We start from the raw sequence: 25,014 nt of genomic DNA, 5'->3' as shown, positions 1-25,014 counted from the left end.
TAAATCTTGTTCACTGTCTCTCGTGCGATCGGCACGAACCATTTTGCTACAGTCGTGGACACCGTCCTACTCCTAGAAAACACCTTGAGGGGCAACCCCGGGTGTGCGGTCGGACCCAAAACACCGACATACTCAACTCTAGTTCGAATTAGAGTTAAAGTCATGCCAAAGAGAGTGACTAACCTATACTAGCAGCTTCAATGAGCCAGTTATCTAGCCCAAGCAAATTGCATGGGAGAAAAGCAAACTGTGCAAATCAGCCGGCCTTGGCATGCCAGCCATTATTCGGACTGATAGGATGCTTCGGTTTTTTTTTTGTGAAAATATTTTGTTGGAAACTAGAGATATATCGCTAACCAGGTAGGAGCATGAGCATGTAAAATATAAAATAGCTAGACAATATAGGCCATGTTTGTTTTAGACTTTTTAGCTTTTGCCCATCAAAAACTGCTGTATACTATAAAACACTTAGCTTTTCAGACTGCTTCTATAATAATCGATTTGGTAAACTATCTAAAATCAATATGAATATAAAATCGATCGAGTCGTTATAATAATAAAAAATTGTCACTTTCTAGATCCTGAACTCATAGATACATTTATTTTGATCCCTACGACATTTAGATTTTCTCCACAATCAGATTAAGATTATGATCAGTTGCTACTTTCAAAAAGCTGAACCATACGGATCCACTTAGCCTTATACTGACAGGATGATTCGCTGGAATGTTCTAGAAAGAAGGGTCGCTTTGGTTGCGTACAGTACCCTCTAGAAGCCTCCGGGTCGCTCGGTGTGGGTTGCTAACTACTCGCAGCAGCCAGAGGCCAGATCCAGCCGCCAACCCCCCAAACAAAACCCTAGGCCACCATTCTGACCACCAGGCACAAGCAGAGCAGAAGCAGACATGGCCACCATTCCGACCACCGATTCTGGCCTCGTCCTCAGTTCCTCCGCTCTCCTCCGGAGGACTAGGAGGGCCGCCTCATCCGTCACCGCCAGGCTGCCAGCCGTCGCCCGCCGTCGCCCGCAGCTCCTCGTGCGTGCCTCCGCCAAGGAGATCGCCTTTGACCAGGGCTCCAGAGCCGCCCTTCAGGCCGGCGTCGAGAAGCTCGCCGCCGCGGTCGGCGTCACCCTCGGACCCAGAGGTCTATTCTTTCCTCTTCATCTTCTCTCGTGCCCGTGCCGTGCCGCTCTGTTCTACTTTTTTTTTAAAAAAAAGAGAATATCTCTTCTCTGCTCTCTTTCTGAAAGGAGAATATCTCTGCTTTTAAGAAGGCCAATTCATTTAAGAGGCAGACATACACATTGGGGATTCCACTCCTGCTCACAGTTCAGAACAAAAGATTGGGCAAACCAACTCTCCAAACCACTCTGCATTGTCTACATAATGTCAGAACAAGGCTCGTTCACCGGCTCATTCTTACTCATCCACTCAATCAAGCAATGGACCCTCTGCTTCGTTTTGTTTCTGTCCCTCTCCTTTACTAGGTCTGTCCACATCTGCATAAAGTTGATAGTTGCACGAATCACCACATCTGGATTGGAATTGAGGGAAATTGTTTTTCAATTGCTATCTCGTTCCTGTTCTTAGCATACTGCCCAAGCCAAACCGGCATGCTCTGTTCTGCTCTTCTGTCCCACGATGTATTTAGTTTATTTAGGATATGCCACGATTTCTGTACTGCTACCTTGGAGGGATCATTTTTACTTCTAACTAGTGCATTCACATTATTAGGAATCACAGTTTTTGGTGATTCCACATCATGACATGCTGCTCTGGTAGGTCATTTGTTGTTGCATCCAAACTGGTTCAACTAAACCATGTCAACACCGGCCCCTTTTGTAATTTCACATACTATATTATATTATTACTAGACATGTAAAAGGTTCCGGACTGTGTACTTGTCTCCGACAGCCTTTTCTTTTGTTCATGTTTTCAGTTTCATGTCCTCATATCCTACATCGAAACATGAATGTGACAATGACACTATCACCCTTTTACCCGTTGATGTGTCTTGATGATGTTTGGGTTTATAAAAGCCCAGCTTTTGGTTGCCCACCTCCTCCAATGATCTCTTCCAACGCCTGGTCTCGTTTTCACTTGGACGATCACCTTTTTACTTGAGTTGTGATGTTTCTTTTTTCCTATTGATGTGTCTTGACGATGTTTTGGTTTACAAAAACTGGCCTTTTGTTGCCCACCTCCTCCTGTGGTCTCTTCCAACGTCTGGGCTGATTTTTCACTTGAACTGTCACCTTTTTACTTGTGAGTTGTGATGTTTTTTTTTCTGTTGATGTGCTTTGATGTCTGGGTCTGGGTTTACAAAAACCGATCTTTTGTTGTCCACGTCCTCCTTGATCCCTTCTAATGCTGGGCTGATTTTCACTTGGTTCTGATATTGTTCCATATTTGCAGGAAGGAATGTTGTCTTGGATGAGTTTGGAACCCCCAAAGTGGTCAATGATGGAGTTACCATTGCCCGCGCTATTGAGCTTGCTGATCCCATGGAGAATGCTGGTGCTTCCTTGATTCGTGAAGTATGCACCATTCGCTCTTACCTCTTATCTAGCTCATTTTGCTTGTTATCTTGTGCAAGTTCAGTTTGCATGAGCATTGGATTAACTCATTACCCATGTGTTTCTCATTACATTTATTTGCCTGTCAAATGAAAGGTTGCTAGCAAGACGAATGACTCGGCTGGTGATGGAACCACAACTGCCTCTGTTCTCGCTAGGGAGATCATCAAATTGGGCATGTTGAGCATTACTTCAGGGGCAAATCCAGTGTCCGTTAAGAAGGGCATTGATAAGACTGTTCAGAAATTGGTGGAGGAACTTGAGAAGAAATCAAGGCCGGTCAAGGGTAGTGGGGATATTAAAGGTCTGGCCTTTTAGGCACATCTAGGGATTCTTTCTATATGCATTCAAAGGGATCCAATGCATTTGGAAAGGAGATCATGCTTTGTAACTGATGTTGTCTTTTTTTTCCTTCCAGCTGTTGCTGCCATATCAGCTGGAAATGATGAATTTGTTGGGACTATGATCGCCGAAGCTATTGACAAGGTTGGCCCTGATGGTGTCCTCTCAATTGAGTCGTCATCGTCGTTTGAGACCACAGTTGAAGTTGAAGAAGGGATGGAGGTAATATATTGGCAGTAGCTAGAACTGCTCCCTGGTTGATGCCTGTTTCGTGTTTTGTGGTTTAATACATAAAATTTGTCTTTCTCAGTGCTGAAATACTTCACTGTTTCTCCCTTCTGCCTGCAGCTTGACAGAGGATATATCTCCCCTCAGTTTGTCACTAACCTTGAAAAATCTATTGTTGAGTTCGAAAATGCTCGGATTCTTGTCACTGATCAGAAGATATCATCGATAAAAGAAATTATTCCTCTGTTGGAGCAGACAACACAGTTAAGAGCACCACTTCTTATAATTGCAGAGGATGTAAGTGGCGAGGCGCTGGCAACATTAGTCATAAACAAGCTTAGAGGAATTTTAAATGTGGCTGCAATCAAAGCTCCTGGTTTTGGTGAGAGGCGTAAAGCTCTTCTTCAGGACATTGCCATTGTTACAGGTAAAGCTACTGACTGCTTTCTACTAAGGTCGTTTGTACCCTGGTCAGTATGCTTATGATGTTCAGCGTTGTCAACCAATATCCTTGTCCTATGTGTCTATACTCCCACACTACTAGTTCTGTGTCATTTTTTGGCCCCTTGAATGCTTATGTCAACATATCCAGGTTTTGTTATTCTTTTGCCCTGCTTGCCATTATCTGTTTGAATCTATACACCTGTTTTCTCCTATAGTTGGGCAAGCTCATTTGGTATCCCTTATTTTCTAGCTAGAAGAATTGTGTTTGTTTGTGAACAAACTGATTGGACATTGTGAAACAAGTAAACACATGCATGGATTTTGTAACTTGAACCTGGAAGTTCAGTCCAGTGGTTGTTTTCTGATCTGTTTCTGCATGTTTCTTTTGTTCAGGTGCTGAATATCAATCCAAAGATCTTGGTCTACTAGTTGAGGATACAACAGTGGAGCAGCTTGGCATAGCTCGGAAAGTTACAATCTCAAGTTCCTCGACGACCATTATAGCAGATGCTGCTAGCAAAGACGATATCCAGGCCAGAATCGCGCAGCTGAAGAGAGAGCTTTCTCAGACGGACTCGACGTATGACTCTGAGAAGTTGGCAGAGAGAATTGCAAAGCTTTCTGGTGGAGTTGCTGTGGTTAAGGTTGGAGCATCGACCGAGGCAGAGCTAGAGGACCGCAAGCTCCGCATAGAGGACGCGAAGAATGCGACTTTTGCAGCAATAGAGGAAGGTATTGTTCCAGGAGGCGGTGCAGCATATGTTCATCTATCGACATTCGTACCGGCTATCAAGGAGACGTTGGATGATCCTGAGGAGCGCCTAGGTGCTGATATCATTCAGAAGGTATGGCAATTGTTTATGGTAGTTTATTTTGTTAAGAAGAAACCTTATTTGGTACTTGTTTTACTGGTGGTTTTCAGGCTTTGGTGGCACCTGCAGCGCTGATAGCCCATAATGCTGGGGTGGAAGGTGAGGTGATTGTGGATAAAATCCGGGAAAGCGAGTGGGAGTTCGGTTACAACGCCATGGCGGACAAGCACGAGAACCTGGTGGAGGCTGGTGTGATCGACCCTGCCAAAGTGACTAGGTGCGCCCTGCAGAACGCTGCCTCCGTGGCTGGAATGGTGCTGACTACCCAAGCAATCGTTGTGGAGAAGCCCAAGAAGGCTCCAGCAGCAGCTGCTGCAGCGGCACCATAGGGTTCTTTCACCATGTAATAATACTTTCTAGTGAAAAACAATTTTACTAGGCATGGAACAGGCACGTTAGAGTGACGAGGAGAAAAAACTATTTTTGTCATGCGTGGGCCGGAATAAATTGAGTCAGGAATTGCATGGATTTTGGGCCAGGACGATTTGCAAATTGGTTGGATTAGAGTGTGGATGGCTGATTGGACATTGTATCCTATCTGCATTCTGTTCACTCAGTTGGCTAATTCACATTTCTCTCCAGTCCTTCCCTCCCTTTTGTGACGATGCAGTTTTTTATCGTCTGGTAAAATGGCAAGGCAACAAATTCATGGTGCTGCTTCTATCTCCCCGTCTCCATCCCGCACCACAGGTACTATTTGCTCTTTCATCCGCTACGATCTGGCAGCGGTTTCCAATGGTACATGACAACACCGGCAGAGCATCGACGGATCGCTTGTGGTTGAAGGGCGAAAAGGCTTTGCTTGAGTTGCTGCTAGGACCTTGGCAAGAGTAGACAGGCAAGCTGACAGAGGAGGTGAAGTTGGCAGCAGAAGAACCAGACACCCAGTTGGAGTTGGATCAGATGTAGCACAGCACAGCCTCCTCATGGCCATGGGTTTGTTTGTTTCTTTCCGTGCCGCTTGTTTGCATCACGCTCTTTTTACTATTCTAACCCTTGTTTTTAAGGCGTCGCCTACATGTTCATGCGTCCAAAAAAAACTCTGGACGTCCACCATCGCCATACAGAATGGGATGGATAATGAGATGAGGAAAGGAGGAGGGAGGGGAAGCAGACTGGACAAAGCTTAGAGGAGAGGGTGGCAGCATTGGATGAGCGGCGGTGTTACGTCCCGGCGACGGCTTTTAAGGGAGCTCGAAGGGTTGGGCGGCGGCATTAGAGCAGGGCGACGACGTGAAGAAGCAGCAGAGCAAGGCGACAACGTGAAGGAGCAGGGCAGCAGCGTGGGTAGAGATGGCAACGGGTACAAACCCGCTGGGTTTTACCGTCCCAAACCCGTACCCGTGAAAAATATCTATGCCCATTAAAAAACCCGTACCCATGACGGGTTTGAGATTTTGCCCAAACCCGTACCCATCGGGTTAACGGGTACCCATGGGTTACCCGCGGGTTTCATCTCCAATATACTTGTTCTTCTCATAATCAATAAGTATCGTAATGATTAATGATATCATGATCCAAAATCTATGTAATGAACAACGAGTTCATGATTTGGTATAAAAATTATTAGTAGAGAGAATGAAATACAAATAATAAGTTGTATAATTAAGTGACCTTGCACTAAGTTATCCATCCACCACATATATAACGCTAGTAAAAACTATAATATCAAGCAAGCAACACTCTCACCGACTACTGATACATTCACCAATTGATAAAAAATATGAAGTAAATAAGGAATAACAAGTTTGTTGTTCGTTTATAAAATAAAATGACAATATGCACTAGGTTTGGTCGGGTTTAAAAAACCCACGGGTTCACGGGTTTGGGTACTATAGGAACAAACCCGTACCCATAAACCCGCTGGGTATAGATTTATGCCCGTTAACAAACCCATGGGTATGAAAATTGACCCAAACCCGTACCCTAATGGGGTAAAAACCCATCGGGTTTCAGGTTTCGGGTACCCATTGCCATCTCTAAGCGTGGGGAGGTTTTGGGATAAGGCTGTCTCCAGCAGGAGACGGTAAACGATCCTGTACGCTAAATATAGCGCTTCCAGTCGTCCGGAAACCGTCCAGCAACGTTCGCTATTGTCTCCGCTAAAATATAGCGCTCGTCCTTCGCCCGCTACATTTACCGATTTCCTGTGCGTCCTCTATCCATCGAATCCTCCAGCCCACTGCCGAAGAGAGGAAGAGCGTCGCCGTCGTCTGGGATTGACACTCGTCGGGGACGTTGAACACACGAATCGTCGGACAAACGGAGCAGCTCACGCGGCCACCGAGGACTGTGTGCGATAGCTCAACGGGGAGGAGGAAGAGAGACAGAGCAGTCGCCGGCGAGAAAGGACGAAGGAAGAGAGACAGAGCAGTCGCCGGCGAGAAAGGACGAAGGAAGAGAGACAGAGCAGTCGCCGGCGAGGAAGAGAGACAGAGCAGTCGCCGGCGAGACAGGCAGAGGCGGCCGGACGGCCCTTGGTGCAGCTCCTGCGCTGGTCGGAGGCGCGGCCCCAAGGCGGACGTGCCCCACGGCCGCGGTTCCCGGCCAGGGCGCGCGACCTCGCGCGCGCGACGCAGGCGGCCAGGGAGACCGACGCGGGTGCGGCACCAGCCCTGGCAGGCGCGGGTGCGTGCTTCCAGGCGGCGCGACGCTGTCCAGTCGCCTGCAGCGACGGCGGCTCCGCGGTTGGGCGCTCGGCGGCCGCGGCGTGCGTGCAGGTGCCAGGCAGCGGCGGCGGCCAGAGGGAAGAGGGAACTCACGCCAAACACACACGTGCGGAGAGAATAAAAAATATTCTAGGTTAATTTTGGAGATATAGAGGATCGAATTTAGGGGACGTTGCTGGAGATGGAGAAAATATAGAGGATGAAATCTTTTAGAGTGTTCTGTAAATGACAAGGAATATTCCTTTAGAGGACGAAATTTAGGGGATGTTGCTGGAGACAGTCTAAGAGAGATGGGCAACGCTAAGACTGCTTCCAACGGTTCCTGCCGACCTTCCCCTTCCCTACCCCTGTAGCCGTTTAGTGGGTTCAAATCCCTACAGAGTGTCCCCTTTGAGCTCTTCTACACGCTACAGTTTTAGTGGAGGCTATAGGAAACAAACAGATGTGGGGGTGCGACAGTGAGCCCCCTGCCCTCGGTTTACGTGTGCGGCAGTGTTTTTTAGTCGTGAAAAAATGATAATAAATGGTGAATTGGTATGAAAATGATAATTTATGATTATAATGGGGTATAGAGGAAGAATTTAGTGGGAACCGCTCTACAAGGTCGAGATATAGGGGAAGAGAGATAGCTGACGTGGCGGGATAGTAAGGTATAGGAGGAGAAATTTAGAGGAGATGATTGAAGACAGTTTAAACCCTAAAGACAGGGATGGGAGGGATGAGCATATGGGCTAGAATGGTGGACTATCTAAATGAGCTCATCTTCTCTTCTCTTTCCCCCCTCTTTTTCCCCCTTTTTCTTCCTCCATCTTGCTGCTATTTTATTGCTTCATATGGTAATAAGGCGTTGCCTACGTGTCCGGAAGGTGGTGGTAACGCTTTAAGAATTATGACTTAACCATTGTGTTCGCCACTCAGGCTATGTCCAACAAGGACCCCTAAATGGTTTTGTCCGCTAAATTTAGCGGACGACAACCTCCTCTCTCCATCCAATAAGAAGCGTTAAATCTTCCGGTAAATTTAGGGTGCGTTTGGTTACAATGACAGGACGGGATGGGATGAGACGATCCCTCAAATTAGGTTGTTTAGTTCTGGGTCAAGGGTTGGGACAAGACTATCCAGTATTGTCCTCTATGGTTCCTCAAAATTGGAGGGACGAGAGAGGACGACAGGGGACGTCCCTATCCTGGCTGTCCCGCAACCAAACGGACCCTTAGAGGACGTCCTTGCACACCCTAAGGTCTTGTTCGTTTGTGCCGGATTGGTGGGTCGGAACGATTCCGAGTCAGATTGCTTCTATAATTTATATAAACTTTGATTAGCTGGAATAAATCCGGTTGCAATCCGACATAAACGAACAAGGCCTAAAGGTAACGGATCTCTGGAACCTGCTAAACGCCGGTTTTCTCTCCTTGCCACACCGGGGTGGTCCCACCAGTGCTCGCTCGTCTTCCTCCCGGAGCCACGCGACATCGTCAGACAAGCTGGCCCCGAGCAAGGACGTCGCTGGCCCCCGAGCAAGCTGGCAGCACCGCGAAGGGTGGCAGAAGCCACACGAGTGGGGAAGCAGCAGCTGCGACTGCGAGGATGAGGCACGCTAGAAAGATGAGCCAAGGCAGCCATGCGACCGGAAGAGGCGGTGAAGCACGCGCGGATGCCTCATGCCTGGGAAGCGAGGACTAGGCACTCGCTCGATGGATGGCCGTGAGGAGAGACACAAGTGTTGGAGTCAAAAGTGGAGGTGATGGTTCCGATTTAATAGAACAATAAATTATATTAAGTAAGTTTGTACATTAGAGAGTGAGATATAGAGACCGAATTTAAGGGATGTTGTTGGAGATAGAGAAGATACAGAAGACGGAATCATTTAGAGAGTGCTGTAAAGTACAGATAATATTTTTTTAAATGATGAAATTCAGGGGACATTGCTGGAGATAGCCTGATCTAAACCATCCATATAAGGGACCGGTGTTTATCAGATCCACTCGGTTACTTGAGAGGAGAGGAGATCCAAGAAACGCAACTTAGAATAATGGCTTTGAGATGATGAAATTGAATGAATACATTATTATCATGTGGAAACTTATGAAAAGAAAAAAGATGTTTGACAATATTAAGAACATGTAAAAATAACATGCAATACCATACACATTGCGTTTAGATGTTCAACATGTAAACTTTAGATGATTGGAGTAAAGTTTGTGGCAATGAGATACGAGATGTTTAACATGGTGAAGAGGGGTGGAGGGGAAAGAAGATATGATAAACATTGTTAGGAAAGATTTTTTTGGCTTTGATACCATACACATTGGTTGTAATTAATAACGTGCTTATAGAATCGTAGATTACTTGAACTCCCAATATAACATCGATTATCTACAAATAGAACTACCTATATTTAGGCCATGTTTATATCCTTTCAAGATTATATAATCCAACTTATGGATTATATAAACACCTATTGACCTGTTTATGGATTATCATAATTTAAGTATCTAGATTTCATAATCCATTCAATAATCTATATTGTTTGTTTATTTCTCAACTTATTGGAGTTGTTTGTTTGGGATTAAAGCAAACCGTTTAGATTATAGACACAAAAACTGTAGAAATAGTATCAGCAGATGCAAAAAGAACAAATTCAATTAAGTTGAATTATATAATCTAGAGGGTAAATAAACATGTCTTTAATATCTTCGAGATTAACATCTAATAAACTATCCTAGACCAAAGCTTACTTTAATTGCTGGAAGAATGCTGTACAAATAATGGTGGTCGGGAAGCCAACCCAAAAGAGAATGGATTTAAAAAAGTTGTGAAAATCAAAAGCGGTCGGAAAGCAAAAGAGGCGAAGAGAGCATAGGAGAGCAAAGCAAAGCAGTAAAGACACTGAGCAGTGAGAAGGCCAGGAGGGAGAGCCAACGCCTGGCAAATGCAGTGCAATGGCCGCCACCCACCGTCCCATTCCTAGCTAGCTTGGAGCCTTGGCAGAGCAGCAGCCAGCAGCCTGCCCAGCACAAACCCAGCAGGGAAGGAAAGGAGAAGAGAGAAGGAGAGGTCGAGGCGAGCAATGGAGGTCGTCGCGTCCTCCGACCAATATCGCTCGTCCTCCTCTTCCGCCAGCAGCCCCGCGCGCCGTTACTACCTGCCCAAGCCCGGCGCGCTCCGCCGCCCCATCTCCTTCGAGGACTCCCCCGACTGGGACGACATCCACCCCGACGACACCATCCACCTCGCCACCGCCGCCTCTGCCTCCATTTCCATTGCGAGCAGCGCCTACCCCTCGCCTTCGCCCTCCCTGCCCCAAGGGTCCTCCTCCGCCTCTGCTGCATGCCGCGACCGGAAGGTGGCCGGAGTTACCCTCGTCTGGAAGGACCTCACTGTCTCCTCACTCGCCGCAGCCACAAACCGCTTCTCCGACCGCCTCGTCAAGAGCTCCAACGGCTACGCGCTGCCGGCCACTCTCACCGTCATCATGGGCCCCGCGCGCTCCGGCAAATCCACCCTGCTCCGAGCAATTGCAGGTTTACTTTCTGTTTGTCTCTCCCACAAATCTGTTCTATTCTATTCTATTTTGTACCCAAAGCATGAACTTTCGTTTTCATTCATGCTATTGCTCAAGGGAGTGTTTGAATGCACTAGAGCTAATAGTTAGGAGGTGTTTGAATATACTGGAGCTAATAGTTAGCGGTTAAAATTAGTTGAGACATGCAAACACCCTAACTAATAGTTCAGCTATTAGCTATTTTAGTAAATTAGTTAATAGTTAGGTAGTTATTGGTTAGCTAGCTAATTTCACTAACAATTTTTAGACAACTAAGGGGGTGTTTGAATGTACTAACAAATAGTTCCAGCCACTGACTTTTAACTTCCACATTTCCCTTTCCTCACTCCATCAGGGAGGCTCAGCTCTACTGAGAGGATATATGGCGAAGTCTTTGTCAACGGCGCCAAGTCTCCCTTACCATATGGATCATATGTAAGCGCCTTCTTCCTAATTTTGCATCTGAAATGGCACTAGCAGTACTTTCAAAAGCTTTCATCAGTGTCAGTGGGTACATTTACGATTCCCACTACGATGTTCACATCCAGGGAAAACGCAAGTTACAACTTTTCCCAACTTGCAACAACTAGTACACTAATTAGGTTTATATCAAGCAAAGCTAGTACATTTTGCATGGGTCAATCACAATGTTCTTTCATCCATACTAGTACCAGTCATTCTATAAGCTTGTATGCTTACATTTGTTGATGATACAGTAATGGAAAATTTACCACTGCTCTTTGGGGCACTTTCAGGGTTATGTTGACCGAGACGATGTGCTCATTGAATCCCTCACAGTACGAGAGATGCTATACTTCTCCGCGCTCCTGCAGCTTCCTGGTTTCCTATCTTCGAAAAAGGCAATTGTGGAGGATGCTATTGCAGCCATGTCATTAGGTGACCATGCTGACAAACTCATTGGCGGGAATTGTTTTATGACGAGGCTTCCTACCGGAGAAAGAAGGCGGGTCAGCATTGCGAGAGAGCTTGTGATGAGACCACATGTTTTGTTCATTGATGAACCACTGTACAATCTTGACAGGTATCTTTCATTTCCAGTCCGATGCATATTTGCCTTTTTTATGACTAGTATTTGAAAAGTGACATACAGATCATATCCCTATCCTATAGGTTCCAAACACGAGTCATGAACGAACACAATTAACACATGACACCACCACATTTGATGTAGAACAAACTCTTGCAAAAATCGTTACATGCTTATTCAAAAGAGCAGTACTGTCTATTCTATTCTGTAGATGCCATCCCTGTACATGGGAGTGTGACTGCACATTTGAGTGCAGATGCGTTTATTTTGTTTGTCCTGTTTCAGTGTGTCTGCGCTGCTCTTAATGGTAACATTGAAGAAACTCGCAAGCACAGGATGCACCATCATATTCACAATGTATCAGAGCAGCACAGAGGTTTTTGGACTCTTCGATCGTATTTGCTTGCTTTCAAATGGGAACACACTCTTCTTTGGAGAAACATTGGCTTGCCTACAGGTGAACTGAGTTGTTTTTACATGGTGTCAATTCCTATCTCTGCTCACGTAATTTTAACTGATTATCAATTTACCACTCGAATGCAATTATCGTGTCTTAGTGTGGCTAGAAGTGCTTGAGTTATGTAGTGTCTAGGAATAGAGTGTTGATGCCATGAATAATTGGACATTATTATTTTCTGGAATTAGCCGAGTCAGACAGCCATGCCAACATACAACCGACACTGCTTGAAACAGATAACCCTCTCTGTAAAGTAGCAGCTACATAATAGTTTCCTTAAAAAGTGGCAAACCCATGAGGTAGCAGTTTCTAAAATAGCTCTTTTTACTGCTAGCTGCTTAGTAGTCCTATTGTTGTGCTTCTAATTCCTACTGTAGAACACTTTGTTTCTGATCCATGCATGCTCCTCTTATCTTTGCATTTTTTATTATTCTGGACTCTCATTATTTTTCCTACCCTACTGTAGCACTTCTCGAATGCTGGGTTTCCATGTCCAATCATGCAAAGTCCATCTGACCACTTCTTGCGGGCAATCAATACCGACTTCGACAGAATTATAGCCATGTGCAAGAATTTCCAGGTATATGTTAAAATTCATTTTGAATCCACCTTTTGTTTTATCTTAATTAGTTTCAGTCAATTTGATGGAAGTCTGCTTTGGTCGTAAGAGATAAAAACCTTTTTAGTTATTAGCAGGATGATCAAGGGGATTTTTCGTCAGTGAGCATGGATACAGCAGTGGCGATTCGGACACTAGAAGCAACATACAAACAATCAGCTGACTCTGTTGCAGTTGAATCAATGATTGCAAAGTTGACAGAGAAGGTAGTGTCCCCGCGTCAGTATATGATTTATTGATTTCATCCCTTCATCCTGCATTGTCGAAAAGTATCTTATGAAGTCAGAGTGAAGAGTCACCCCGTGTTGGAATGCTAAACTTTACCATAAAGAATGGCTTTAATCGAGTGGCTGGCATGATGAATCTTGAAACGTTGCGTGTTCCAAGATGTTGGTTCAAATTCAGACAGGGACAGCGACCGTGACATTTGGTGTGGCGTAGTGTAATCCCAACCATGCATCTAATTATGTCTAATGCAGAATAGTTTAATAAACAACATTTGCTAATTGTGAGCTGTGACATCTTGTTTTCTTCTCTACGTGATTCGCTGCAGGAAGGTCCTTGCTTAAAAGGTAAAGGCAGGGCCAGTGATGCAGCAAGAATCGTGGTTCTGACCTGGAGATCGTTGCTAATTATGTCAAGAGATTGGAAGTACTTCTGGATCAGGCTTGTCTTGTATATGCTTATTGCTGTGTCAATTGGCACGATATTTACCGATATTGGCCATTCACTATCATCTGTAATGGTCAGTGTGGTTACATTGTTATGTTTTGATTCATCGAATTGGATTTATAATTTGGCCATTTTGGTTTCCACAGGTGAGGATTTCTGCGATATTTGCATTTGTATCGTTTGTCATCCTTCTAAGTGCTTCTGGAGTACCCGCTCAGATCGATGAGGTCAAGGTAAATACCCTATTTAAGTCCTAGGATGGAAATATGCTGCAAGTAGCTAAAAGTCTCATGAAATCAAACTTGCTGTCTATGCTAGGATGATTATTATTATTATTTTTCTTTTGCTTATTTGTCCTATGCAGATTTATTCCCACGAAGAAGCTAATCGGCATTCAGGGACAATGGTGTTCCTGTTAGGGAACTTGCTATCAAGCATTCCTTTCCTATTCCTGGTCTCCATCCTGTCGTCGCTGGTTTTCTACTTCCTGATAGGGCTGAGGAACGAGTTCAGCTCCCTGATGTACTTTGTGACCACCATCTTTGTATGCCTGCTGGCAAATGAAGCGCTTATGATGGTTATCTCGTACATCTGGCTCGAGACATACAAGTGCACCTTAACTCTCGTTTTCCTACACGTACGTAGGTTTTTCTTTCCCTTTGTGTTCTTTGGGCACGCAGAGATTGAGTCTGGCTGGCTTTGAATATACAAGTGCATCATGGTTTCAGGTTATCATGATGCTTGTGGCTGGGTATCTCCGAATACGAGAAAACTTGCCTTATCCTGTGTGGACCTACCCGCTGTCCTTCATCTCGTTCCACACATACGCTGTGCAGGTAAGCTACCATACTTACTATGCATTATGCAAGCTGCTGGTTAGTTACATCTTACACACACATATATATATAACTTGACAGGGCTTGGTGGAGAACGAGTACGTGGGCACATCGTTTGCTGTTGGACAGATCAGGACCATACCTGGTGTCCAAGCCGTTCGAGGCTCGTACGACATTTCGTCTTCCCCAAACGCGAAGTGGGTGAACCTCCTGGTTCTGCTACTGATGGCGCTCGGATATCGGATTCTTCTCTACTTGCTGCTTCGTCTAGACGTGAGGAAGAACGCGAGGAGGCTTGGAAACTGGAGGTCATGGTGGTCAAGTGTGCATTCTGCTGCCACTGGTGCAAAGTGATTTTTGAGCTTCTATCTAATCGAGTGAGTGAGTGTCGTAGGTGTTTAGTGAGTTCTTTGGTTTGGTTTGGTTTGGTTTGTATGCCCTGTCCATATGAGAAATGTATGTATACACGTATTGGTTGGCAACAAACACAAAACAATATCATTGTTTCCTAATGACATACATCTATTTATCTATCTATCTTTAGACCGCTGGTGCATGTGGTCGATCTGTCCATATGAGAAATGTATGTATACACGTATTGGTTGGCAACAAACACAAAACAATATCATTGTTTCCTAATGACATACATCTATTTATCTATCTATCTTTAGACCGCTGGTGCATGTGGTCGATCTGAAGTTTGAAATAGGAGATTGGATAGAAGATATGATGAGCAAGTAGTTGCTGGAGACCTTGGGGTGGTCTTGCTTCTTGTCGCTGAGGAGGACGCCCTTCACGGTCACCTGCTTGGGCCCGTTACCTGAGTGGGCTGGGCTGGGATGGTCCAGTAGGCAGCGCAGGAATCGTCTCGTCTCGTCACTAGGAAGTGGTACTAGGAATAGAGAGGCGCCGCCGCATCCCATTCCCATTCCCATTCCCATCCGGTAACGGCATCCCGCGTCCCTCGGCTCGGATCGCCGCCGCCCAACGGAGCAGGAGCAGGAGCAGCGATCCATCCTATCCTAGGAGCCAAACCCTAGCCAGCTATGGAGCCGCCCGCCGCCTCCTCCTCGTCTGATCCCCACTCCCCGTCTCCGTCTCCTTCTCCCTCCGCCTCCCCGGCCAAGCGCTCCGCCTGGAAGCACCCCGCCCCCAACGACACCGCCGTCATGGACGCCAACAACTGGCCCGCGCTCTCCGACGCCGCCAAGGGCAACAAGCTCCCGGACTCCTCGGCTCCATCACCTGCGCCCGTAGCCGCACCATCGGTCAGATCTCTTCTACTCTTGTTACTATTACGGATACACTTAATTATTCGATCATATACTCGATCATGTTATGGATGCCCCCATTCTATTCGATTCGATTTCCATCTCTAGGCCGTTGCCAACTCCTCCAGTTCGCAAAAGCACGGCGCCCATCACGGCCGCCACAAGTCCGCCAGGCGCATTGGCGGTGGTGGCGACCACTCTCCACGAGACCATCCTGACCGGAACGTTGCCGCTGGTTGGGACCATGCTGCCGGCGGTGGCGGGGGCAGGGGTGCCCAGAGGAACCATAATAACGGAGGTGGCAGGAGGGGCAATGGCGCACCTGCCTCTGCCACTGGGCCTTCTCATCACGGTTCTGGTGCCGGTGGCGGCAGCGGCGGAGGCTTTGGTGCTAGGCGAAGAGGGGCATACGAGCCACCATTCTATCGTGGCCCTCCACCACCGATGGGCATGGGCCACTACATGAGAGGTGCGCCGCCGCCACCGCCCATGACTGTCGCACCACCGTTCATGGGCCCTCCACCGCCACCAGTTTCGTCCATGCGCCCGTATGCTGGACCAATGATGTTCCATGGTAAAGCTTTATTGTAGCTCTGCTGCACAAAATTTAGTCCAGGTTACTGCATTGATATCTTGTCACCCATTGATTGTTTTATTTTCAAATCTCTCCAGACATGCCATCTCCCATGTCTCCTGTATCCCCCATATACTTTTATGGGCCACCACCACCAGAGGCTCTTAGGGGACTGCCTCTTGCGCCTCCTATGGTTGGCCCACCTGCTTATCCATACTTTCAAGCCCAGCCTGAACCTGAACCTCAGCCTGATCCTGAGCCTGATGCGGAAGAGGAACGTGTCAAGCTGCTCAAGCAGATAGAGTTCTACTTCAGGTCGCCACATTGATCTACTACTACTCTCTGCTGAATTCTTCAATTGGTCACGGCTGTGTTTCTGTTGATCATCATCATCATCTTTGATCTACAGCAAGGAGAACCTATGCTCAGATGTGTACCTGAGGCAGCAGATGGATGGTCAGGGCTGGGTTGATTTATCTCTTATAGCTGGCTTCAAAAAGGTGACCGTAACTACTTAACCCTTACCACTTGCTGTAATGTCGAACATTGAACTTTTCAGTTGCTGGTTCATTGTTAGCACTTGTTATGCCTTTTGGCCTTCCCTATCTACTATAGTAAAACATGTTTACATATACTCTTGCATTGTTTGATCGAGCAGTTTTAGTGAGTTCATACTTGCTGCATCTCCCATATATGTAACAGTAATTGTTCATTTTTAACCCAAAAATGATAACAGTTTCCTGTTGAATGCAATGGTTTGTCACTGTAGGCTGCAACTTCGTTGTTTTTATTGTAACAAGTACATGCTCATGTGCACCACATGTTGTGAATCATCGTTTCATGTGTTTCAATTTTGAAATAGCAATGACCTTATTTATGCGTAAGCGTTATTAAAACTGTTGATACCAACCTATCTAGTTTTTTATATTATTGTGGTTGGACTGATATATCTGAAATTCTTTCCTACTCTATTCCAGATCTACCTTTTGCGGCACAATACTAGTTTTATTGTAAGAACATGTTTATGCATTAACGAGCAGATGGCCAGTGGAAAGTGATCTTTTTGGTGTTGATTGTTGACATCTTAAGCTTCCATGTGCTCTTCGCTATATGTGATCTGGATGGTTTAGATTTAACTTGAAAAGATGTGCTATGGTCCATATTATATTGGCTTGAACTCCTTTATTTAATATCCAAATATACTTTCTGCATAACAGTAGTTGTTATTATCGGGCCTTGTTCATGGGAAAAATAATCAGTGGAAGCTGATCTTGTGTGATCTGGATGGTTTATGATTTACTTGAAGGGAAGTGACTGCATTTGGTTTCTAAACCAGTGAGCAAGTGATCTGAAATATATCCATCCATAGACCCTAGAACCCCCTCTTAAAATACTAAAGAAATCAAAATCTGATTAGAATGCCTGTGCTGAATTCATGTGTTAGTTTGATTAAGCACTTGTCTTTGTTAATCCCTGTACAGAAGGGACAGATCTATTGTTTTAAATTAATACATTTGACAGTTCATGGAAGGTTCTTTGCTACTTGCATTCCTGTATAAATGCGCTATTTGGGTATTACAGTGCTACCACATATTTTTATTGATGATTTATGTGGTATAGTTGTCACAATGATGTCTAGGCATCCTGTTGGTTGTTGTCTGTGGGTTCATGCTATGATCCATCACCTTTCTGCTCTATCTTGCCTCCTCTGGTTCTGTTCAATGTTGTGTCTATGCACCTTACGTACAGCCACATCCCCACCTTGCCACTAGTCGAACCTTCTGTACAAGGCGCTGAAGGAAAGCTAGGGCGCTACTTAAAACATGATATGTTTCATCATGAGTATGTTTGAGGAGTGTGCTAACTATGCTGATCATTGTTTTCTGCAGGTCCAAGGGCTGAAGAAGGACCTACAATATATAAAAGAGACGGTGCAGTCCTCATCTGTACTGGAAATGAAGGTATATTCTGTTGTTTAGGTTTAATCTCAGGAAAATATTGTTCTTTAGTGGTGCCCACAGATAATCATTGTACAAGTAATGTGTCCATGCTTTACTTACCCTCATCATGGGAGCAGCAAAAATTCTGGTGCACTGTCCTGCTGTACTTAATTCCCTTTGGTTTGTGCTTTCAAATTTGTGACATGCCATCTTGGAGACACGGGTAGGAATTTGTGGTTTGACATTTTATGCCTGAACCTGAATGACTTGGACCTTTGAGATCTGAAATTTAGTGTGCTTATATAGGTCGCTGTGTGTTTGTTAATGCAGGATAATAAAATCAGGAAGCACGGAGACTGGGAGAAATGGGTGATCCCTCGCGAGAGCAATCCTGATGCCCCGTCAAGATTAGCATCTGTATCAAGACCTAATGTCAATAACCTGACATCACATCTAGGAGGCATGGGTCTGCATGAATCCGCTAGCTCTACTGGCGCAGAGGAGCTGAACCATCATGATGTCGTCCAGAACGGATCGCCTTCTGGTAAGGAACCGGCAGCTGAAGACAGTTCTGGTCAGCAGGAGTTGCAATAAGACAGTGGCTCGCCTTCACACCATGACTGCAGGGGTTTTGTGCCAGAGCACAAATGATAGTTTCTTCTTTTTTTTCGGGTTTTTGGGGTTGGTTGGGGGGGGGGGGTTTGGACGAGGTGTGATAATGACTCATGAGGGGCGTGTTAGACTGACAGGCGAATGTGTTTACCGGGGGTCAGGTAGATAAGATTTTGCTTTACCTTGTGGTATTCAGGCGGAGGGGTAGGGCAGCTGGTGAAGCAGCAGAGAAGGAAGGCGGTGGTTACATCTGGAGGCGCCTCAGATGACATGGAAGACTGAAAAAACAAGTCTATTGAAGACTGAAAAAGAAGTCAATTGAAGACTAGCGTAGCGGCCCTGGGCGGCTTTGTTTTCACAGGATGGTATTCTGGTGTTGCGATGAACTAGTCTTCATCGGGATGGATGTTGTAGGACCTTCAGGTTTTTTTTTTATTTTTTTTATGGAGGAGCTGAAAGTTTCTGACTTGGGAGAGTGAGGGAGTTTGACTTGTTTTGTTTTTGTGGTGGCGTTAAGTTAAAGTAAGAAGAAGATGTTAGATAATGTTTGCTCCCTGTTCATTCTGCTGTGCTGGCCTTGTATGGTATTATGGTGGCTGTGAATGATGGAGACTGAGATTGCGTGGTCCTGTTCTGCAGCAGCAGCAGAAGACACGTATGCAGACTTGAAATCAGCCGCGTCCTGTTTGATCTACCAAACCAAGCCATCGTCGTCGCTGTTTACTAGACGGATACGGGTCCCTGTCATCTGACATGCGAACTCTTGATTCGTTTCATTACGCATTGAATTAGTTAGTAACAGTATGGCAGGTGGAGTGAGTGATCATGCATCCAATGCAGTTGTCTGTCATCATGCAACTCTCAACCGCCTGGTACGTGCGTGTCAGCATCCAGCAATAACCACACATGCATTTTTGTATACTATATAATAAGCAGAGAGGGTATGCGGTGGTGGTGGTGGCGACGGCAGCGATCGACCATGGCTACGACGGCGCCGCTCGTTCTCCTCCTCCCCCTCGTGCTGCTGCTGCTGCAGGCGAGGTGGTCGTCGCAGCAGCAGCAGCAGGTTGTGACGGCGGTGATCGTGTTCGGCGACTCCATCGTGGATCCGGGGAACAACAATGGTTTGCACACGCTGATCAAGGCCAACCATCCGCCCTACGGCATGGACATGTTGAACCACGAGGCCACCGGACGCTACTCCAACGGCCTCATACCAACAGACCTCATTGGTATGCTATGCTATGCTATGCCTCCGTCGTCGTCTCGTCTGTCTGATGCATATTATATATATAATTAACAAACAAACAAACATTAAACACATGCATGCTAGCTGCGCCCAGCCCAGCAGCTCGGCGTGAAGCAGCTGCTTCCGCCCTACCTGGGCGTGGACCTGAGCCCCGATGACCTTCTCACCGGCGTCAGCTTCGCGTCCGGCGCCACCGGATTCGACCCGCTGACTCCCGTCGTGGTCAGCGTCATCTCGATGGACCAGCAGCTCGCCTACTTCGACGAGTACCGGGGGAGGCTGGTGGACATCGCCGGCGAGGCCGAGACGGCGCGGATCATCGAGGGCGCGCTGTTCCTGGTGTGCGCCGGCACCGACGACGTGGCCAACACCTACTTCACCACGCCGTTCCGCAGCGCCGAGTACGACATCCCGGGCTACGTGGACCTGCTGGTGGGCCACGCCGAGGAGTTCCTCCGCGAGCTGGTCGTCAGCTCCAGGGGCGCCAGGAGGATCGGCTTCGTGGGGATGCCGCCGGTGGGCTGCGTGCCGTCGCAGCGCACGCTCGGGGGCGGCCTCGCCACCAGGGCCTGCGAGCCCAAGCGAAACGAGGCGGCGCTGCTGTACAACGCCAGGGCCCAGGAGATGATCGCCGCCTTCAACAACAACAACAACGCCGACGCCGACGCCGACGTGCTGGTCGTCTTCCTCGACATCTACCGCATCCTGGACCACCTCATGGAGCGCGGGGAGGAGTACGGCTTCTCCGAGACCACCAGGGGATGCTGCGGCACCGGCACCATCGAGGTCACGGGGCTATGTGACTCCCGCTTCGTCTCCGTCTGCGACGACGTCTCGCAACACGTCTTCTTCGACAGCTACCACCCAACAGAGAGAGCCTACAGGATCATCGTCAACGACATCTTTCAAAACTACGGACACGTGCTCTTCTCATGACTATATATCACGTACTCGCTGTCTCTGTCTCTGGTAGCTGGCCCAATCGACCCAACAGCAACCAAATTAAATGAGCCCATCCTCCAAATACCGCAGCCCATTGTTACACTTATTTCCTATCAAAAAAAAAATCATATACTGAGATGCTTTTCTTACTGAAATCCGATTGCACTGCACACAATACGGGTTCAAAGAAGCTTTCGTACACGTACTGCAAGTCTCCATCTGATAGATTTTGAACTTTCCAGACATCATTTTAAATGGGCCAAATCTCTCAAGACGCCGACATTCGAAAGGCTATACTATACCTACCGTAAATAGTCGCGCTGTCATCCTTATCTAGCATTATATTTAAGGTAATAATAGCTAGCCAGATAGCCAGTTAACAAATCATTATCTAAAAAATTAGCAGTTAACAAATTGTCTCAAAAAGACTTGCACTCAACCGTACCACACCTGATCTGACTGATGATCGGAGAGCTTTTTATACCTAGATTTGAAACAGCATGCAAAATCACACCAAGTGAAACTGTCGTACCAGCCACATATATATATGTATGCGATTCGACTCGATGATGAAGTGATAGATTCCTGGCCAGCCGGATCATATACACAGACGACAGCAGGGAGTGCAAGAACAAGTGATCCATCTCTCTCTGCTAGCTAGCTAGCTTTAAACAAACAGCTGGCCGCCGGAAGGAATGCTAGCTAGCTAGCTTTTGGAGTATATCTAGTGCTGTTGATGTTGGATGCCACAACAACAACAGATAGAAAGAATGATGTAACTCTCGGGTTCCCCTTTCCGATCCCCTAATCGATTTATAAAATAAAGTTGCCATTAACTTTCTTACTAGCTTTTCCACTTGTCCTTCTTCTTTTTTCCTGCTGGATGTGTACAATTGCCTTACGAGCTGTGTTGTTTTCTTTCTTTTTCTTAACTCAATCTCCTGCCGTTGTTTGTGCAGTACTGACGAACCATGAGGCAGTATATATATGGAATTCTGATGGAGGAGCAAGACTGAAATGAACTGATCGACTAGGTTGATCTGAGGAGGAAGTAGACTAGCTGTGCATGTGATGACATCTCTTCCTTGTAACTATGCATATATAGACTTATAAATATCAATTAAAAGAGCCTCATCTTCTTTTGCATTATTTATTATGTACGCGTTTCCAACTTTTATAGTCAAATTTTAGAGCGGAGGACGTAGGAAAATAAAAAAACGATCATCTTCTTGATATAATATGTTACTCACTTCGTTCTTTTTTATTTGTCGTATTTTAATTCAAAACATAAACTAACAGACGACAAATATTCAGGAACGGAGCTAGTATTATTTTTAAATGCCAATTACCAACCACTTGTTCGCATGGATAAATCAATCGAGTGTGCAATAATTACTAGCACACCAATTAAGCTACGACGTACGGCACATTCCATCGATTTAGTGGGTGTGCGTGTACTCATTCATTAACTTGACCCCAAATGTAATCTACGCGTACGTCTCTTTCTAATTTGGTGTCATCCACGTCAGAAAAACACACAGTGGATGCCTAGCTGTTATATATGGTCATGCTTCCGATGACAGGTTCACTGATTCAACCATAAAAAAGACTGGTTCAACCGTCGCTTTAATAGTTTTTGTAAGGCCTAAAGTTGGTAGAAGAAAAAAAATATATATCATAAAATAATAAAATAAAGAAATAAAAATATATATGATAGTATTTCGAGAATTGTTGAAACTTTAGGAATTTATTAGGACCCTTTCCTTTTCATAATCAATTGATAGTATTAAATTAATTAAGTAACCAATAAAGAAACAAAATGAAGAAAGTACATCTCTTGCTAATAATGTTGTTGTGATACATTCTATCGAAAACAAGATTTAATCCCAAACCATAAATGGGAATGCAAAATAGAAAATGAGAAGGGAAAATTCAATTAAGCCTAGAATTGAATAATAGGAAGAAGGATAAATAAAATAAATGCAAATAATGGGGATAATATTCACATTAGGATGGTATTTAATATGTGGAAATCTGTGATTGAAAATAGGAATTTGAATTGGTTTGAGTCTTTTAAATTGAAAATAGAAAAGAAAATGGAAAATGGAAAAAAAGAAAAACAGAAAATCCCACCCTGGGCCAAATCCCGCTCGGCCCGGTACCAATTCGCCCGCGTGGCCCACTTCCCCTCAACCCATCCGACCCACGCCATCCCTCCACTGACGCTTGGGGCCCCAGCGATAGTCAGTTGCATCCGCGTGCACGTGTGAGTATCGCCACTATCATGTAGGGCCCATCTGTCGGCTCTATGACCTATCGTAACAGCTTCACCGTCCGCTGTGTGGCATCCAGCGAAGATGTAGGCGCTCGTTGTGCTGCGGAATTCATGGGCGTAATCCAAACGACTCGCGCCAGTCCCCTTCTGTCCGATGCATAAAACAAAGTCCTCCCCTCACCCCTCCGCCCGGTTGTGCTGAAGTCTGATTGCGCTCGCCATCAGAAAACAGGGAGGGAGCTGCCATTGTTGAGAGTCGAGCCTCGTCGCTGTGGGACCTCGGCGAGTGGTAAAAAAGAGTTCGGCATCACCCGTAGAACACTTTCGAGGGCGTGACCGGGCGTGGTGTCGTGTGGGTGACCGAGAATTTGTCCTCCAACTCCGGTGTTCTCGGCCGAGCCGCCGCGACATTGGAGGCAAGCTTCTGTGTGGTCTAACCACTGATATGGTACCCGTCCCTATCCTTGGTATTCACTCGGCTTAGCGTAGCACTAGCAGGGATTACGGATGGGGCACTAGAATCCTAGATCACTACGCGCCGGCGAACCTCCATCGCGGGGAGCAGGGCAGCGCCTCTCTGCTCGACTGAAACGAGGGAGACGCCCTCAGCCATCAATTGCCTGATGGGCGACTGAGATTAGAGATAAGGAAAGCAATTCGCCCCAATTGCTTATGACCATCGGATCTAGAACGGGCAAGGGAGATTACATCATGGCATGGGTAGTTTTGGGCCGTTGATCCATCGATGTGCGCCCAGGAATAAATGAGTAGATACCCCTTCACGACTTCAGATCCGGGCCGGATATCTTCGATCCTACGACTGCTAGTGCGTACCGATTCGTTTTAAACGAAAACCTAATCCTAGCCGTTAGGATCAGATCGGGCGGCTGGGGTTTGCCCGTACCCCTTTGTCGTGGCTATCTTACATAAGAGCCCCTAGGGATATTACAAACCAACACGCAGTCCATGACAGACTAGGGAACGTTTTACGCGGGTCCTGTTTTCTTACACGTTAGCCCCTGACCTTTCGCAGAATAGTGTCCCCAGTCCATACATCGAATAAATAGAAGAAATTAATATAGAAAATGAGTTTTTAGTATAAAAATAATGCTAGAAACTTGTTTAATTCATATTTAATTTATTTTAAGTCCAAATTAATCCATTCCAGTTGCAATAAATTCGTATTAATATTGTTATTTATTTGGTAACTCTATTTTGTTATGAAACATAGAAGAAATTATGCACTTAATTTCTTTTGTATACAACATTTAAATCTTTAGTAAATCATAACTCTGTAATCGTAACTCCGATTTTGGTAGTTCTCGAACCTACGATCTCATAACATCGCGTAGAATATTCTTACATAGTTTTGTTCTTGTGTTTGGTGTGATGTTAATTTTGTCTATATCATGTTTGTTTGTATTATTACGAATAACAGTGAGGTCACGAGAATCTGAAGATCATCCTGGTACCTGGAATCTCGAGTCCCAGGCAAGTTGTGCCCTTGATCACTCCTTTTTTACCTAATAATATTCGCTATTAATCAATGTGACATGCTCAGGTTAATTTGATGGGACCTAATAGGTTTCCCTAGCATTGTTTATCCCCCACCTTGCAAACAGATGAATTATTGGGTAGATTTGCTATGGCTCTACTTGGTTTTGGGAAACTAATGTTTCATTATGATCATGTTCCAGTTATGTTGTTGTTTAATTATTGTTCATGATAAGATAATATTGTTAATTGGAACATGGAGCGACCACCCGGGAAAACAGTGCTACCACAAGGATGGTATGGGATGCCCTTGGCTAACTAATTAGGAAAGCTAGTGGAGGACTACCT

The 25,014-nt window shown here is 45.8% G+C and overlaps 4 protein-coding genes across 6 annotated transcripts; all 4 read left to right on the top strand.

Annotated features, from left to right (window-relative positions):
• The first annotated feature begins 767 nt into the window (after positions 1-767).
• LOC100281701 (RuBisCO large subunit-binding protein subunit alpha) lies at positions 768-4,942 on the top strand. The gene is given in 7 exon segments (NM_001154621.2): positions 768-1,146; positions 2,418-2,539; positions 2,675-2,882; positions 2,997-3,142; positions 3,269-3,575; positions 3,986-4,437; positions 4,515-4,942. Coding segments are annotated over 7 exon segments (1,755 nt in total). The 5' UTR covers positions 768-905; the 3' UTR covers positions 4,794-4,942.
• A 4,998-nt stretch (positions 4,943-9,940) lies between these two features.
• On the top strand, positions 9,941-14,916 carry LOC100194127 (uncharacterized). 2 transcript variants are annotated; one of them, XM_008662860.4, is made up of 11 exons: positions 9,941-10,657; positions 11,033-11,112; positions 11,433-11,719; positions 12,011-12,182; positions 12,649-12,762; positions 12,876-13,007; positions 13,355-13,546; positions 13,620-13,706; positions 13,838-14,110; positions 14,202-14,309; positions 14,391-14,856. In XM_008662860.4, exons 1-11 carry the CDS (start codon positions 10,204-10,206, stop codon positions 14,661-14,663), a joined length of 2,172 nt encoding a protein of 723 aa, XP_008661082.1. In that variant the 5' UTR covers positions 9,941-10,203; the 3' UTR covers positions 14,664-14,856. The 2 variants fall into 2 exon arrangements, with proteins under 2 accessions (XP_008661082.1, NP_001337227.1); NM_001350298.1 differs by having other exon boundaries at positions 10,108-10,657; positions 12,879-13,007; positions 14,391-14,916.
• Positions 14,917-15,002: 86 nt separating this feature from the next.
• On the top strand, positions 15,003-19,270 carry LOC100384071 (uncharacterized). Of its 2 annotated transcripts, XM_008647674.3 has the most exons (7): positions 15,003-15,577; positions 15,689-16,154; positions 16,253-16,469; positions 16,564-16,654; positions 18,044-18,115; positions 18,425-18,638; positions 18,903-19,270. In XM_008647674.3, the coding sequence occupies exons 1-7, from the start codon at positions 15,356-15,358 to the stop codon at positions 18,986-18,988; spliced, it is 1,368 nt and encodes a 455-aa protein (XP_008645896.1). In that variant the 5' UTR covers positions 15,003-15,355; the 3' UTR covers positions 18,989-19,270. The 2 variants fall into 2 exon arrangements, with proteins under 2 accessions (XP_008645896.1, NP_001170142.1); NM_001176671.2 differs by having other exon boundaries at positions 15,233-15,577; positions 18,425-19,246.
• Positions 19,271-19,614: 344 nt separating this feature from the next.
• On the top strand, positions 19,615-21,068 carry LOC100192744 (uncharacterized). Its single transcript, NM_001358545.1, has 2 exons — positions 19,615-19,938; positions 20,050-21,068. The coding sequence occupies exons 1-2, from the start codon at positions 19,650-19,652 to the stop codon at positions 20,889-20,891; spliced, it is 1,131 nt and encodes a 376-aa protein (NP_001345474.1). The 5' UTR covers positions 19,615-19,649; the 3' UTR covers positions 20,892-21,068.
• The last annotated feature ends 3,946 nt before the right edge of the window (positions 21,069-25,014 follow it).

This window comes from Zea mays, chromosome 1 (assembly GCF_902167145.1).
Source record: "Zea mays cultivar B73 chromosome 1, Zm-B73-REFERENCE-NAM-5.0, whole genome shotgun sequence".
In the NCBI taxonomy this organism is placed as follows: Eukaryota; Viridiplantae; Streptophyta; class Magnoliopsida; order Poales; family Poaceae; genus Zea; species Zea mays.
The sequence above is the reverse complement of the archived record's forward strand: the minus strand, read 5'-3'. Positions and strand labels throughout refer to the sequence as shown.